At 38.1% G+C, this 16,978-nt stretch overlaps 1 protein-coding gene across 1 annotated transcript in view; it reads left to right on the top strand.

The window, feature by feature from the left end:
- The window catches only part of PAPSS1 (3'-phosphoadenosine 5'-phosphosulfate synthase 1), a 93,614-nt gene extending 76,636 nt beyond the window's left edge, over positions 1-16,978 (top strand). Inside the window, exons 11-12 of the mRNA XM_090266386.1 lie at positions 4,613-4,842; positions 16,268-16,978. Of these exons, the coding sequence (XP_090122512.1) occupies positions 4,613-4,842; positions 16,268-16,406 (369 nt within the window). The 3' untranslated portion in view covers positions 16,407-16,978. The remainder of the gene's footprint in view (positions 1-4,612; positions 4,843-16,267) is intronic.

Below are 16,978 nucleotides of genomic sequence, written 5' to 3'. Positions count from 1 at the left end.
GGAGAAGTGGAGAGGGAACTAACTTAAGGGAAATCATAGGAATGATGTCTGAATTCTCAGGAGCCATGGGAACTGGAAGCTATGGATTAGCATCATTAAGGAAAACAAGCAAAAAATTTCAAAAAAAAAAGCCTGTAAATCTAGAATTCTGTTTTCCAGCCAAAATAAAGGTGAAGGCAAGACATTTCAGATAAATGAGAGTTGAGAATTTTATTAGGGGAGAAAAGCTTTTCAGAAAACTTTCAGCGGAGTCCCGAGAGGCCCCATGGTGTGCAGCCTCTCTGGCTACACAGCAAGGAAGTCTGGCAAAGCGAGGACCTGCCATCCTTGTCCTCTAGAGGGGAGTTTTTGTCACCAGGGAATAGGGCGCTCAGGGCAAAGAGAAATTAGTTGATGTGTAGGCATCCAGCCATATTTGCCACATATGAATTAAATTACTTTTATAATCAGAAAAAAAGTGGCAAGCCTGTTTGTTATTTGGCACACAGGTGCAGGTAAAGCAGAAAAGTCATTTGTTAGCTTGGCCATTGACTTATTCTTGGAAGGCTCTATAGAAAACCTCTACACATCACCTTGTACTCCTTTGGTGTGCATTCAGTATCCCAGACATCATGTGAGCCCCTGGGCATAAAGAGATGAACAGTGCATCCTGACCTCAGTCTGCTGGAGGGATGAACTGGCAGCTCTTACTAGTTTTTAGTGACCATCTTCCAAGCAGTGCATCGTCTTTTTCAGAGAGCAAAAGGACTTTTTTTAGAAACACTGGGTAGGGAGCAATGAATTCAACTGGGATTGTCAGGGAACGTTTTACAGAATAATAGTAACTGCAGCAATGTCTGTCCTTTGTTGAGGGCCAGGTGTTGCCCTTTGTGCTTTCAAATCTCCCATCCATCTTCTGTGTTAAGTATTATCCTCATTTTTGCCTAAGGGCTTTCAATTAGTAAAAGGCAAAGTCAGGATATTGTGTGCTTAACCAGATACAGCAATGGCTGTATAACTTGCGTTCTCTTGATTAAAGCGTATTACCTTTTCAGTAGGTTAGAAGTTAACTCACCGAGGTGTTCTTGGAAGAGTTACATGTGTTTTGTTTCTTCACTTTTATTACTACTTTTAAAATTATTCTTTTAGGGAAACCATTCACTAAAATGTAAATTTTAAAAATTCAGGTCACCTGCAGGAGGATGTTGACTGCTTTTCGGTGTGTTTACCTTTAATTTACTTCTGTAACCTCTAGAAGTTCAAGAGCAATTTAACTGACTGGTAATTTTACAAGACAAAATTAGAACTGGCCAGTGCCACCATCACATGCTTTGTGACCAATGTGGTGCTAATTTTTCTGGCCTTCAGTTTGCTCCCTTGTTTTAAGAGAGTGAAGGTGGTTGGAACAAATGATCTGAGCTTCCTTAAACATTAAAATTAAGCCATATATTCCCAGTTTATGGACCTTTTGGTACTCGAATGATTTAAATGTCTAGGTATACATAATGAGCAAAGTAAGGTCACCTAAATTCAGAGAACTTAGATTGCCTTTTAAGTTTAATGCTGTGTAAGTAGCCAGTAATTTGCATGAGGCAGGAAAGATTTTTCATTTAAGTAACATTGCAAAATGGATGATAAAATTCTGACCTCTTGATAAAAGTTCTGAGTCCGATCTAGCAAAGGTCTTTGTGTGACCACTGCAAAGGGGTGGATGGGAGTGAGCAGAATTTTCCTGTAGAGCTGAATCTGAGGGTGAGTAGGGAAAGAAGTGGCATATATGGGGAACAAAGGTCTGTTGGCATTGTGCTTTGCCATTTTGTTCAGAGAGAACTATTGCAGTTCAATGCATGCAGAATTAATGCTATAGCAGAAAAGGTGTAGTTATAGGGCCTTGGGATCTTCTCTATTCAGCTGGCAAATGGGAAGACAAGAATTGAGACAGTATTCAGGAGGCTTTCTAATAATGTTCCACAGGTGGAAGTGGTACACATCACTTGGGCTCTAATTCCTTTGGGTGGAACTCAGTCACATGTGGCCACACTGCAAAGGAGGCTGGGAATTCTGTTAAACTATGTGCTCAGGAAGAAGGATAGTACAAGGTACACAGGAACAGAGGTGTACGGAAAACTGAGTGAAAAAAATCGAGACAGTATTAACTCTAGGAAAAACAAATGGCTGTATAAGGAGAAGAATAAAATAAAGATGATAACAGCTCATATTTTACTTTGTACCAGTACAGTGGAACTCACTGAGATGCAAAGGCAGCAAAGGCATCTGAGAAATGTTGGGCTTTCTGTTTAATTCTCTATAGCCTCAGGCTTAGCTGGCCAACCAGAAAACAGGCATGCCTCCCGAAGATAAACATCATGCCCCCAGGAAGGTTAATGAGTGTACAGGGTGTGGATAACTGCCTGATGTTATCTGTGAATTTAGGAATGCATTGTTCTTCCTGGTGGTATTAGTGCTTACCCACCTTATGGTTTTGCTCTAACCCGCTATGAAAAAGGACCCTGTCCTGGGAGGGCTGTAGATTTTCCCCAGCCAGCTACCACTGGAAGCAGCTTCTTTGCCTGTGTATGTAAGTTTCTTCTTAGGAATTTGAATAAGGCTACGTGTCAGTTTTTTGTAGTCAATCCTGAATTTAGACTTCGGGGGCTTTCGCCCAACAACCAGGTACTGTTCTATGTTCACACATGTTTCATATATTAGTTTACTTAAAACTTCTATTTTTTAGAGGTGAATGTTGACTTCACCAAAAATGTAGATATCATTGTATTTATTGGATAAATGGTATAAGGAATGAGAGTGAAGTAAAAACCAAACCTCGTCTTTTATAGAAGGAAAAATAATGTCTACATTTTATAATGTCTAAAATTAAACAGTCGAGACATGGCAGTATATGAATGTCATTTGGAAATAAATAGGTAAATATCAGTAGAAACCACTGAAAAACTCCTCGGGGCGAGCAGTTCAGGTGTGGGATATGAGATTGCCCTTCTGGAACTGCACTTTCTAAACGTGTCGATAAATGTATGAGTACCTGTTATAAGAGAAACTATTGAGAGAGATAAAATGAAAATGATGTGTAGTGTTTGTTGTGTATGTAGGCCTTTCATGTGGGACAGAGATGGTTTTGTAAAAATAACTAAATAATGAAACCTTACACAAAAGGGAGCTAAAAACAGATTTCTAGACCTGGGTTTGCTCTGCACTTTATTGGCCAAGTTGTTTAAACTTTGAGTTTTACTTTCTTCAAATTTTAATAAAAATGATGATCTCTTACAGTTACTTTAACTTCTAAATTGTAGGTGTTGGACTAATTTTTGTTTTTAAATGCTGTCTTAATGTGAAAATTTAGGCCTCAAAGGTTGTTTTGGATGCAGCCAAATGCCTTGTGTAGTTCTTACCTAATATCTTGGGTCATAGTCACTTAGCTACATGATTTTCTCAGTACCAATTTATATAAATATCCAAATAATTTAAATCATTTTCATTGAGTAGTAGTTTTTATTTTATTTATTTATTTATTTTTAAGATTTTATTATTTTTTTCTAGAGAGTGGGGAAGGGAGGCAGAAAGAGAGGGAGAGAAACATCAAAGTGTAGTTGCCTCTCATGCGCCCCCATCCGGGGACCTGGCCGACAACCCAGGCATGTGCTGTGACTGGGAATCAAACCTGTGACCCTTGGTTTGCAGGCTGGCACTCAGTCCACTGAGCCACATCAGCCAGGGCTCAGTAGTTTTAAAAGTATAACATAGAAAAAGTGCATAAATCACAGTGTACGTACAGTTTAATGAATTTTTACGGTGAGCACGGTCTCGTTGTCAGCACCTGGCTTCTGGATCAAGAAACAGAGCGTTACCAGGGACTCCTAGAACTGACATCAAAGTGCACTAGGCACTAGCTCTTAACTGCCAGAATTGGTCAAATGGTGCAAAACTTTCTGTTGAAAAAGGAATAAATTCTGAGGATTTAACGCTACAGTCAGATGACTATAGTTACTAACACTGTGTATACTTGAAAGTTGGTAAGAGAGTTGATCTTGGGTTTTCACCACACACAGAAAGGTTAACTATGTGAGGTAATGGGTATGTTAATTAATTTGATTGTGGTAAATATTTTGTAGTGTATATACTTATCAAGTCATCATGTTGTGTACTTTAATATATATAATTTTATTTGTCAATTTATCTGTCAAAAAAGGCTACAGAAGAACAGCAGATTGCCATTACTAGTATCCCAGAAGCCGTTTCTAGTTGCGTCTCTCAAAGGGTCAACCACTACCCTGACTTCTAGCCTCCTGGATTAGATATTTTGAACTATATATGAATGATATTTAGTAGTTGTGTAGTCATACATGTAGACATATATGTACTCACATATTTTCTGTAAGTAAAAAATATATAAATATGAGTAAACACTCGCACACATTTATATTTTAGATATTCTTTTTGAGGGGGAGGGGTTGCCAATTCTGTTTCTGGCTTCCCAAGTTTATACATTTAAATTTGTTGAGGTTTCCTGCTGATAGATATGGATTGTATAAGAAGTATATGCATGTACTATTCATTTACTGCTTCTGAGGACTGGTCATAAAAGCATAGTTTTCTAATATGAAAACTTTTATTCCAGGTCCAGTGGCATTGCAGAGCACGGATGGTTGCCGGAGCCAACTTTTACATCGTTGGACGAGACCCCGCTGGCATGCCTCATCCAGAAACAGGGAAAGATCTATATGAGCCGACTCACGGCGCCAAAGTGCTGACCATGGCCCCTGGTCTAATCACTTTGGAAATAGTTCCCTTTCGAGTTGCTGCGTACAACAAAAAAAAGAAGCGTATGGACTACTATGACTCTGAACAGTGAGTTTTACATTTGCTGCACAAATCTATGAAATACCTTGTGTTCTTTAACATATCGACTCATTTTAAAACAACTTTGCTGATGACAAGCTCTGTGGTACCCATTTTAGAGAAAGGCAAATCAAGGAAACTAATTTTTTGATACTCCAGAAGTTAGAAATAAAAATTGAATCTGGTTTCATGGTTCGTGATTACAGGAATTTTGTCATGAAGTATTTAAGGTCAGTATTGACATTTCTCTGTCTGCTGTATCTATTGTATCTGACTGAGAAGTGTCTAAGGACTTGGTGATGATTCTTACTCTGCTAAGTCCACAGATCTATATAGTGAGAAAGAATTTAATATTGCAATCACAGTGACAGGGTCTATTCTAATTATTTTACAGTTATTAATTTTATTATTCCCTATAACAGTGTTATGAGGTAGGTGCTGATATCCCCATTATATAGATTAGTAGTGAGCTGAGGTGTACAAAGATCAAATGATTGTAAAAGGTCACAGAGCCAGTAAGTGGTAGCCCAACTGCTGAACCCAAGCACAGTGACTCCACAGCTGGTGCTCCTGACCATGAAGAGTGCAGCTTCTTACTTCAGAGATCTTAGGAGGAGCAACAAACTAACAAGCTTTTAGTACAGATTATTGGTAGCATTGAGAATGGATTCATCCTCCTTTGACTGACCAAGTTGTATTAATTTCTGTCTGTTGATGATATCAGTAGGTATTGCACTCTATAATTTAAAGTGGCAAGGTAAGGCTTTAGAATCAGAAATCATGGGTTTCAAGTGCTCTGGCTGGGTAGCTCAGTTGGTTAGAGCATTGTTCCAATAGGCCAAGGTTGTGGGTTTGATCTCTGGTCAGAGCACATACAAGAAGCAGCCAATGAATGCATAAGTGGAACAACAAATCGATGTTTCTCTCTCCCTCCCCCTTCCTTTCTCTCTAAAATCAATAACTTAAAAAAAATAAAATAAAAGATTAAAGGGCAAAAAAACAAAACAAAACAAAAAAACCTCTTCCATGGCCTCGTAACTCTTAAGAAAAGGAAGGGAGAAATCATGTGTTCTAGCACAGATTCTAGCACATCCTTGCCATGTGATTTGAGAGTCCTGTGTGATCTTTGGCCTTGTTTCTGCATCTCTGGAATGATGGCTGTGGACAAGGTGATTCCCTCCTGGCTCAAAATCTGTAGTTCTTTCAGTGATCTGTAGTACCTAGTTATTTTTATGTCTTAGTAGGTGCTTGAACATATGATTTGTTTTCTTGATTGATGCTATTTAGTATATTTACATCTGTTTATTTAGTATACCTGCTTTTTTAGTACAGATTATAATTCACGTTCAACAAATAGAACCAATAATTATTTTTATTTGTTTTATCAGTGTCACCTCTTCTGACAGGTACTAATTGAAAATTGACCCAGAATAACCTTTAATCTAAGAGTGCTCATTCTTTTATCCATAGTACTTTACAGTTGACTCTGTTCAGGAATGATCTTGACCTGACCCTGACCCTGGGTCTCCATTTTGGTGTGGACCATTGTGGACTATTTTGTAATGGTGGGGAAAAGGAAGAGAAACCTTATTAAAAATTAAAACGTTCTCTTGTTTGTAAAAGGGACATATATATGTCATTTAATTTCTTTGAGGTAAGTGATAAGTTATCTGGATAAAGAAAAGACTTATCAAAGGAATTTGTTGGCCTCTCATTTAATGACATAAATAATTTTGGAGAAATTATTTGGAGAAAATGTACAATTTTAGATGATAGCAGGCTTCTCTGAGTAATGAACTGTAGCTAAAATACAGGAAAATCCTGAGTCAATGAAGAGAAAAGGCTTATATCACTGGTGCAGGCAAACATAAAAGAGCTAAGCATTCCTTCTTGCCTAGGTGTGGAATTCAGGAGTGGAGCAATTCTAGATTATTATTTTTCTGAACATCTGAAATGTGGCCCAGATTCCAGTATACTTTTGAACCATGCTATGAGAATTTGCAATAAACCAGGTTTCCAGTTGTTTGTATGGAAAAATAACACAATAATTAATAAATAATACAAGAATAAACTCTCTTTCATGTACTCCAACTGTAAACCTGCTATAGCCCTGTCCTGTATATACTCACATATACACATGCACACACTATGATTTCACTGTTAAAAAAAAAGTGCACTGTCAAAAAAAAAAAAGCTATAAAGTGGTGTAGAGTTGTAAATAGATTATTTTTACCAAAGAGATGTTTTAGAAGCTTTTAAAAACATGAATTTTAAGAAAAATAAAAGCAATTATGGTAAACCTTGAATTATATTACCAGAAAAGTTGATTGAAAGTGAAACTATCAATTAAATATTAAGGAAAGTAAAATAGTTTCAAATATAATTCTCTCCTTTCATGATTAAAATTATGTAGGGTCAGCAACAGATATTCTAACTTACAGTAGCCCCCTCTTAACAGCACTTTCACTTTCCGTCATTTCAGTTGCTCTGCTGCCAGTGCAGGTCCGAAAATATTAAAGGTATTATTTCAGCAATAAACAATTCACAGGTTTTAAATTGCGTACCCTTCTGAGTAGTGTGTTGAAATGTCACAGCGTTTCATCTGTCCTGCCTGGGGATGTGCATCACACCTGGGTCCAGCGTATCTGCACTATATATGCTCCCTGCCTTTTGATCACTTGGTAGCCATCTCAGTTATCAGATTGACTGTTGCAAAATCACAGTGATGCGTTCACATTAATCCTTATTTTATTTGATAATGGCCCCAAAGTGCAAGAGTAGTGATGCTGGCGATTCGGCTCTGCCAAAGAGAAGCTGTGAAGTGCTTCCTTCGAGTGTAAATGTGAGTGTTGTACAGTAATATAATTTAAGAGAGACCACATTTGCATAGCTTTTATTACAGTATATTGTACTAGGTGTTCTATTTTATTATTAGCTATTGTTGTTAATCTCTTAGTGAGCCTAATTTATAAATTAAACTATCATAGGTATGCCTGTATAGGGAAAAACATGGTATACAGGATCTGTCCAGAAAGTATCCAGCCACATGCTATGAAAAATAGAGTATTTCAGGAAGAAGTTACAAGATACAAGAAACATTGTACAGAGGACAATGATGCCTCAGTCCCCTTCAAAGTAGCCACCTTGGGACCTCACACAGTCCTCCCAATCGCCATCAGCTGCCCTATTGTATTTTTCTGAATCTCATTGACGGTCTGAACTCTATTCCCTTTCAAAGGTGATTTTAGTTTTGGGAAAAGCCAGAAGTCACAGGGCACCAAATCTGGGCTGTAGAGGACTGAGTCACCTGGGTGATTTGATGTTTCACCAAAAAACTCTGCACAAGACATGATGCATGAGCGGGCATGTTGTCGTGATGAAGCTGCCAGCCACCAGTTGCCCACAGCTGCAGCCTTCTGAGTCACCTGAATAGTTTCCATGGAGGAATGTTCAAGTTTAATGCAAAATCTGATGCATATTCGTTGCTCTAATAGATCATTTTGAATGCGACAGCCACATAGTATACATGCTCACTCAGTGACGTCTACTGCCCCCACTGATTAGTACAGTGAGGTCATCATTGTTCACACATGCACATTCCAGTCCACTCTCCTTGGCTGCCAGGTTACATTGATGTCATGCAAACTGTTCCTGTTTAACAGTGGCGGGACTTTTTCCAGCCAGACCTTGTATATAGGCTTTGGTACTATCTGAGGCTTCAGGCACCAACTGGGGGTCTTGGAATGTATACCCCTCAGATAAGGGAGAATCCTACTTTGGATATTCTTTTGAAAGCTCCCAGCCTCCCCTTTCTACAAATTTATAAAACATAGTGTCAGAGATGGAGTGCTGGGCCAGGCAACTCTTTGCTTCTCACCCAACATGGAATTTATTTGTTGAATTGTATATAAGATGTCTTGAAAGTAATGATCAGTCACATATACAGTGAGGAGAGAAAAACAGAATCATTCAACTAGTGGCCAAATACTTAAAACTTAGGTGAGTTTCCATTGTTAGGAGTTAAGGAAACAAAACAAAACAGTTGGAGCTTTTCTTTTACATGCTCCTTATGCCAGTATGTTCCATTACTGTGGCTTCTTTGCCTGATCAGCTGGTTTAACCACACACAGGACCCTAGAAGCCATCTGTATGTAGTTAGTTGGCTGATGTGCTGGGAGGCCCTTGATAACTTGCATGTTTTCTGTGTAGTATTGCTTTAAGTCTCTCTTTTAATCATTCAAAAGCTAAATAATTACATCAGTTTTCATAAGATTTTCCAGTGATGAATTCTATATTAGTTGCATGAGTGGCTCATTTTCTTGGAATTTTTTTGAGTTAGCAAATCTTAATAAATTGTAACTTGGGAAGCTTTAAAATTGACTTAGCTTTCTATATTTTTTATATTGTGTTCAAATACAATTAAGTTGATGGGACTGTGTTGGAAAGTGATTAAAATTTTATGGAAAGGCGATAGTCTTTGATGTAGTGAGAAAACAGTTATTAATTATGCACATATGAGGTTGTCTTATGTTTGATTAATGGCTGTTATTCAATGCCAGCTTTTATGTAATTGATGATTTTGTAGCTTTTGATTTGACTTAATACCAGTGTAAGACAAGGCTAAGGGACAAAATCCAACTTCATAAAGATTTCAGACAAGACATTATTGATAGGAATTATGATAAAAATCATCTGTTTATACTTAGGAAGTTAAATAGGTTCATATTAACTATAATAGTGACTGAAGGAAATTGTTTTAGGACTACAAGCTTACAGCCTGTTCTTTCAGATATTACAATCTTTTAGGGATACTTTTTTAGGTAATTTTTTTCTCCTTTATGCAGTAAATCTTTGTATTTGGGTAAGTGCAAGATCGTGATTCCCATTATTTACACTTGATCTTAGCCAAAAGGCCGAGAAGCGATGTGATTCCCATTATTTAAATGGCAACTAACAAAAAGAGAGAACACATGAGTGACAGTGCCTTGTGGAAATGGGTAAGTGAAAGGACAGATGGATGTAAATGTCTGCCTGTCGCACCTAGTGCCCCCTCTTCTCACCCCTTTCCCTTGCAAACAAGGGTATCATTTTTCTGTACCTGTACCTTCAAATGCTTTACTGTTGAGACCCAGCTGTGATCTCTGCTGACCGGAGAGCTGTGCTGTACCCAGTCTCCGATCTTGCTTACTGTAGATTTCCAGGAGGAAATAGCCACAGTTATATGTCTCATGCATTGATTTTTTTTCCCTTCTATTAGGCCGTTTAACAGGCTTTCTCTGCCTTGGCTCTGTTGACATTTGTAGTCACCTGATCCTTTGTTATGGGGGCCTGTCATGTTACTGTAGGATGCTGGCTTTGGGGAAGGGGGGAGATAAGATAGCCATATCACCTCTGTTGAGAATCAGTGGCTTGTAATAATATTGGCATAATTGGGGACCTTATGCTCTTCATTATTTCATCATTATTGACAAATCAAAAATAGGCATTTCTTTAATTTTCCTCAGAGACTGCTTTGTACTCTCATATTTGGAGCTGATCTATGTATTTTTTAAAATCTTTATTTCCTTTTAAAAATTATTTATTGTTTTTCTATTATAGTTATCCCACTTTTTCCCCCATAACCCCCCAATCCACCCCTTGTCCCACAGTTAATTCTCTCCCTGTTGTCCATGTCCATGGGTCATTTATACTAGTTCCGTGTATTCTGTGCATTTTGAGAGTACTAGAAATCCTAGTTTCTAAATAAATGAGGATAGTCACATCTGTCACTAAGTAGAAAGCAAATAACAAAACAAAGAAATCTGGTGACAAATAGACAGGAAATTGTTTAATATAGTTAGATCAATGTCCTTGTTATCTAAAATGTAGTACTTGGATTCACTTAATTTTTCTGGTTAACTTGTAAATAATTAAGCTGTTTGGGCTACTACTTTTTCAAAACCCTTTGAAAATGTACTATTTCCTGTCTGTATAACCTCCGATCTTGGATGCAGGCCTTGCACAGGAAGCTGCGTCCAAGGACACCAGTGCTGCTTGGAATAGGCCAGGCCAGGCTGCTGAGAGGGAGCTCAGCCAAGGGCCTCATCCCAGGCAGTTTTATTTGGTGATGGGCATCTGAGAGCTTCTAGGATTCGTTTCTTGAAAATTGGGATCCATTCTTGAGTCATCAGAGGCTTGTTACAGAAGCAGATGAAAAGTGATGTACCCTTTTCTAGTTGAGAGCACAGAAACCCAAAATTTTGCTCATTAAGCTCTCCATGGATTCTTTAGAAACCTGTCCATTGGCACTCAGTTGAAAACCCCAGTTCTCAAGCTCAGAGATACAAGAACAGATTGGTGGTTGCTGGGGGCGGGGGAAATGGGTAAAGTTAGTCAAAAGGTACAAATTTCCAGTTATAAAATAAATAAGTCCTGGGATGTATTGTAAAGCCTGGTGACTATAGTTAGTAATACTCTATTGCATATTTGAAAGTTGCTAAGCAAGTAGTCCTTAAAAGTTCACATCACAAACAAAAAAATGTTTTTGGTAGCTGTGTATGATGACAGATGTTAACTGGACATATTGTAGTGATCATTTCCCAATACAAATATCCAGTCATTATATTGTACACTGGAAACTAATATAATGCTATATATTAATTACACCTCAGTAAAAAAAAAAAAGAAAAAAGCAAACAAAAAAATCCTGTTTTTCTACACTGCGGTAGATTATAGATTTCATGACTCTCTATGGTAAAGAAAATAGAGTTGATGGTAGTGATTTCAGGAGTTCGATATTTGACTGAATATCTGAGAGAAGCTGTTCTCTAACTCTTATTCATAAGAATGAAGTGCTTGGAGGAAAACATGATGAATTAAGGATTTGGATTAATTAGTTTCTGATAATTCAGTGTTTTGTGTATTTCATTTGGTCTTTGGTTTGGAAATAAAAGTCGTTAAATTTGCCATGTATGATGTCAACCATTGCTTTTTAGTTCCTGGAAAGAAAATTAAAAGTAGCTATTTATCTGTTTTGAAAAGATGTTTTTTTTTTACCTTATTCCTGAGAATTCTTAGGTTTTTGATGTACACTGTGTTACATATAAGCTTCTTTCAAGTTGGATGAAAAGTTAAATAGCTCCCAAACAGTTCATTAGATTCATGTATAAGTTATCATCATTATTTTTGGTTATATTAGTGAAGAAATTCTCCTTTGCTTCTCTGATCGCTTGTTGTCTAGTTAGCATTTTTTAAAAAGCTGGCTGGCCTAATTGAATATGAACTGTCAGAAGATACTGGAAGGGCCATCTGCTGACCCCAGCCTCGTCAGCACCAACAGCTTGTGCTGGTGGAACTGCTGGCCGCGTGTGTGGACCGAAAGATGGCAGGTGGTTTTAAAGATTTAAAGTCTCCAACAAGAGGCCAAGAGTTACGGTACACTGGAGTAGTTAAGATGCTGGCCTCTTTGTGGTGTGTCCCACATGGGACAAGAAGCTGGTCCCACAGGGTCCCACACAATCTACTAGGTGGTCTGGTTTTTCCCCTTCCTGCTATTTAACCTCCACCCCCAACTATTTTTTTTTTTAAGAGCAGGCATTCTTTCAGCTGTGGATTCTAAGACTGTATGACCAAGAGGTTTTGAAAAAGGAAAAAAATAAAACATACTTCTGTTTCTTTTTTCAGGTGCCTTGGGAGATTGGTTAACTAGTAAAATTAGATGGCTTAATTACAATTGCTTTGTAGTCAAAGTCTAACGTTCTTTATTCAATAGCCTTTTCTGCTTCCATCAGGTTCCTGATTACTCACAGGTGAAGTTCAGAGATAATTTTAGCTTATCCCTTGAATGCCTCGGTTTCATTTGATTTAATTATTTCTATAAAATGATGGCCACTTAAATATATAATTGTAAACACTGTGATTTGATTACAGATGGTGACTCTTGTGTCAAGTCCTTGTGTCTGAATTCTGATAAAAAGCAAAATCCTTGTGTGACAGAAATATACTTATGAGGAAGAGGGAAATAAATGTGTTTTTCGTAGCCAGGGTGGAGTAGAACCACCACCATGTGGAAGCAGAAACTCCAATTTAATGTGATGAAGAAATGCTTGTGGCATGCGGGGCAGATGGAGTGTGAAATAGCATTAGGAAGAGAGGTACCCAGGGACCTTGTTTTTAAAATGCAATTTCAGAAGGAATGCAAGCAGACTTCTGGATTTCAGACAGTTGGGCATTCTGGGGAGAGAAAAGACTTTAATCTGTTTTTTTTTTTTTTTCCTTTAATCAAAAAATCAAGACAGAATCATCCAGCAGCTGCTGTGCTTTGTGTCTTTCTCATTGCTGTCAGTAACAAACACTATGCATGTGACGCAGGTTTCCTTTTTTGAAATCAAAATTTAAAATTTACACGGCCAGAAAGCTCCAGGGTCATAATTTTCCTCAATGAAGCTTATTTAGGTAGCTGGTAAGTGAACCTCCTAAGAAACTGAAAACATCCAATCACTGTTTTGTCAAATGATTCTCAGCTAGACTAACTGATTTTACATCAGGCTGGAGCAAGGATTTTGAGATACAATTGGAAAGGTATCTGGACCCCTCAGCTCCCTTGACTTTGTGGGAGGCTTGGCTTTGCTGACGCTATCAGGTGTAACCTCCCTGGCCTGGAGATAAGTTGACTGTGTTGATCGATTCCACAATATCAGTTCATTGCCACACAGCTTCTTGTTACTCTCAGAAGTCAACCATATGTCTTTGCTGAAACATTAACTGCCTCACCTTCTTCTCTGCGTAACTTTAGATCATCACTGTTTCTTCTTTTCTTCACTCTTGACCCTCCTCCTTGTCAAAGCCCCTTTCCTTGTGTTCTTCATCCCAGACCTTCTCCTCCATCTGTCATTTCCCTCCTGTTTCCTCTATCCTGGCTTTCGTTCTCCTTCCTTTTCTCACTCTTGCCATTTGTTTTCTTCTGCCTATACCCTTACTAAGACCCCCCTTTTTCTGGAAAAAAATCATATCTTTCTCCGCTGTGCATCTCTGCCATTTTACCATTTCATGTTTTTTCCATCCACTAAAATTCTTATTAAAGAAAACTTAAATTCTGATTTGTAAATCCAATGTTTTGGGGTTTTTTTCTTCCTTCATGGTCATCTTCCTTAGCCCCTCTGTGTCCTTAAAATTTTTTAATTTCTCTTTTCCCATGACTTTTGTATAATCATCTTGGTTTTCTTCCTTTTCCTTTGACAAATACTTTCTCTTTTGTTGAGCTTAGCTGTTTTCTCAAATTCAGTTTTCATTTTAGTGTTGATAAATACACAAATTATGTTTCTCACCCCAATCTTTACTGAATTTTTTTGAAATCTCTCAGTTCTTGCTTCTTTTCTAGGCCCATCTCACATGCAGTCAATTTCCTTTTGTCACCTTAAGTTATAGTCATTTACATAGTCATTCTTGTAAGAGGGTGATGATCGCTTGCTTATATCCTGTAGCAGCTGTGGTAACCAGCCTGTGTGCATGTCGAACCCTGTAGATTTAAACTGTTTGAATCTAGCCTGCTTGAGGCATTATCAGTTGCCCTTTCCTTCTCATCAGTCATCTCTGAAGATCTGTATAGGCCTTTAAAAGATGTTTTACTGAAGAAAATGAGAGCTGTTGAAATACTGAGTTGAATGTGTATACAATGAGAGAGAGAGAGAGAGAGAGAGAGAGAGAGAGAGAGAGAGAGAGAGAGAGTGTGTGTGTGTGTGTGTGTGTGTGTGTGTGTGTGTGTGTGTTCCTGTCTTTATGATGGTGCAGTGACTAGGAAGGGCAGAAAGGGTGACTAGGAGAAGATGTGCCATGTCTGAGTTAAAGTAGTGCCCTCTGCTTGATATGAAGAGAGAGAGCATTAACATGGGTATTCCAGTGACTGATTAAATGTGTCACATTGAATTCATAATCTTATCCAGAATCAAACTCTTTGACATCTTTCAGAGGGGTCTGGGGCATTCATTGATGCCTGGGTACCTCACTAGGGAGTTAGAAAGGTCATGATTGGAACTAGCAGTGAATCTAAGAGATAGAACTAGATCCAGGACCAAGAGTCAAGGCGATTTTAGGAACTAACAGTAGTGTTGGGTATAGTGGCAGACCAGGTGCAGGAGGTGCGTAGAGGCTGGCGGTGATACAACAGGGTGCAAGGTTCAGAAGCTCAGTGAGCAGGCAGGTCATTGAGCATATACATAGTGAAAATCAGGAAAGCAAGAGAAAACAGACTCTGGTACAAACTCTGGGTCAGGAGGAAATCACAGCACTTCTTTAATTTCTTGGTCTGGAGCCCAGTCCTGTTGAGTGGACCACCCATGAGTTCACAAACAGACTAAGGGAACCAGGGTCGGAAAATGGTGTGTGGGTCCCCTGACTAGTGAAGGTGAGCGGGGTCAGAAAGGGGCAGATCTGAAGATGATTATTGAAGAGTTCACGAAGGGCATAGAGACATTTCTATTGTGAATAATCCAGACTTAGAAAAAAGGGGATGTGCAAGTTGCTCAAATTAACCACAGAATTATAAACCCAGTGTCCCCGCTTTTTTTGCCAGAGAATGAAAAGTAGTGACTCGATTAAGACTATGAATGGATCTGTATTGAACCAATAAAATTTTTCTATACATACACCTTTTCACTTTTTCATGTTTATTGAGTTCCTAATTAGAAAGCTAGTAAAGTACCTGATCATTGGTCAGTAAATATTTACTGAATATGTTCTGGGTTTATAGCACTGTTCAGATACACTTTTTTCTGCTAACGTCTGCTATTTAAGTGTGAATTAATAGCCACTATCCCTACTGTGGGGTCAGAGTAGGAAGCATAATGCTAGAGCAGCATTCTGTTTATCTGCTCTGACTGGGGTGGTGTTCCAAATAATTGAGGCTTCAGGTTAACATTCTCTTTATCTGCTCTCATTGGGGTGATGTTCCAAATGATTGAGGCTTCAGGTGAGTTAAAGGTTACATTATTCAAAGTGATAGCAGATCACTTTGGATAGAGATTTTTTAAAATAAGCTTTTATCATAAGAATTGTTATTGATAATAATTTGATTTAGGATTGGTAGATTGTTTCTCTGCTGGTACTCCAATTGTGATATGACGCTGTCGTTTTACAAGATGTTACCACTGGGGAAAACTGATAAAAGGATCCATGGGCTCTTGCTGTATCGGGTCTGATGGCATATGAATCTACAATGACCTCCCTAAAAATGGCAATTAAAATATTTTTGCCAGTTCTGACATTGGGTAATTTTTGATAGTGTGTGGTATTTTTGCTCAATGACAAGTTTGAAATCAGCTTGCTATTCACAAGTACATTTTATCCATTTTTTTTCAATAAGTTTGTCTCCTGTGAACAGAAGAAACAAATGCTTTGAAATATTTTCCCATAACTAAGTTTTGAAAAATGTGAAGTAATTTTATTTTTTCTCTTTCAGCCATGAAGACTTTGAATTTATTTCAGGAACACGCATGCGCAAGCTTGCCCGAGATGGCCAGAACCCTCCTGACGGCTTCATGGCTCCCAAGGCCTGGACTGTGCTGCTGCAATACTACAAGTCCCTGGAGAAAGCCTGAGCTGCTCCCAGTCCCTCCGCCCTTGACACTTCATGGAGTAACCAGAGGGGACCACATGTTACTGCTGGCATTTCTTTGTGGTGGTGTCTATCTGGACACACTGCCTAAAAACAGACCATTTTCCTTAACTAGCATCAGTTTTGGTCTGCCTTTGAGTTCTGTTTTGAACTAGTGTGACACTGCTGGTTTTAATGTATCTTTTCCACTGATTATAGTTAATATTCCTATAATACAATTTTAAAATCTTGTCTTTTTATATTATATTTATGCTTCTGTCCCATGATTTTTCCAAGCTGTTATGTTAGTTGTAACCAGTAGTATACACATTGAATCTCACTTTTCATCCCTTGAAAAAAGGGGATAAAATCCACTAAACAATAAACTCAGCTAGACCTTGTTTGGGGAATTTTACATGACATATGTAGCAATTAAGATTTCTTTTCTACATTGAAAATATAAACTGCTTTCTTCCTTTTGACCAGCTATTGATTTATTATCTGTTATAATCTAAAGTATTCCTATGATCTATGTAAGCCCTGATTGAACTTTCTTTATTCAATAAAATTAAACCT

This window comes from Furipterus horrens, unplaced genomic scaffold (assembly GCF_987537825.1).
Source record: "Furipterus horrens unplaced genomic scaffold, mFurHor1.1.pri manual_scaffold_2, whole genome shotgun sequence".
Lineage (NCBI taxonomy): Eukaryota > Metazoa > Chordata > Mammalia > Chiroptera > Furipteridae > Furipterus > Furipterus horrens.
Note: the sequence above shows the minus strand (reverse complement) of the source record. Positions and strands in the feature narration are given on the sequence as shown.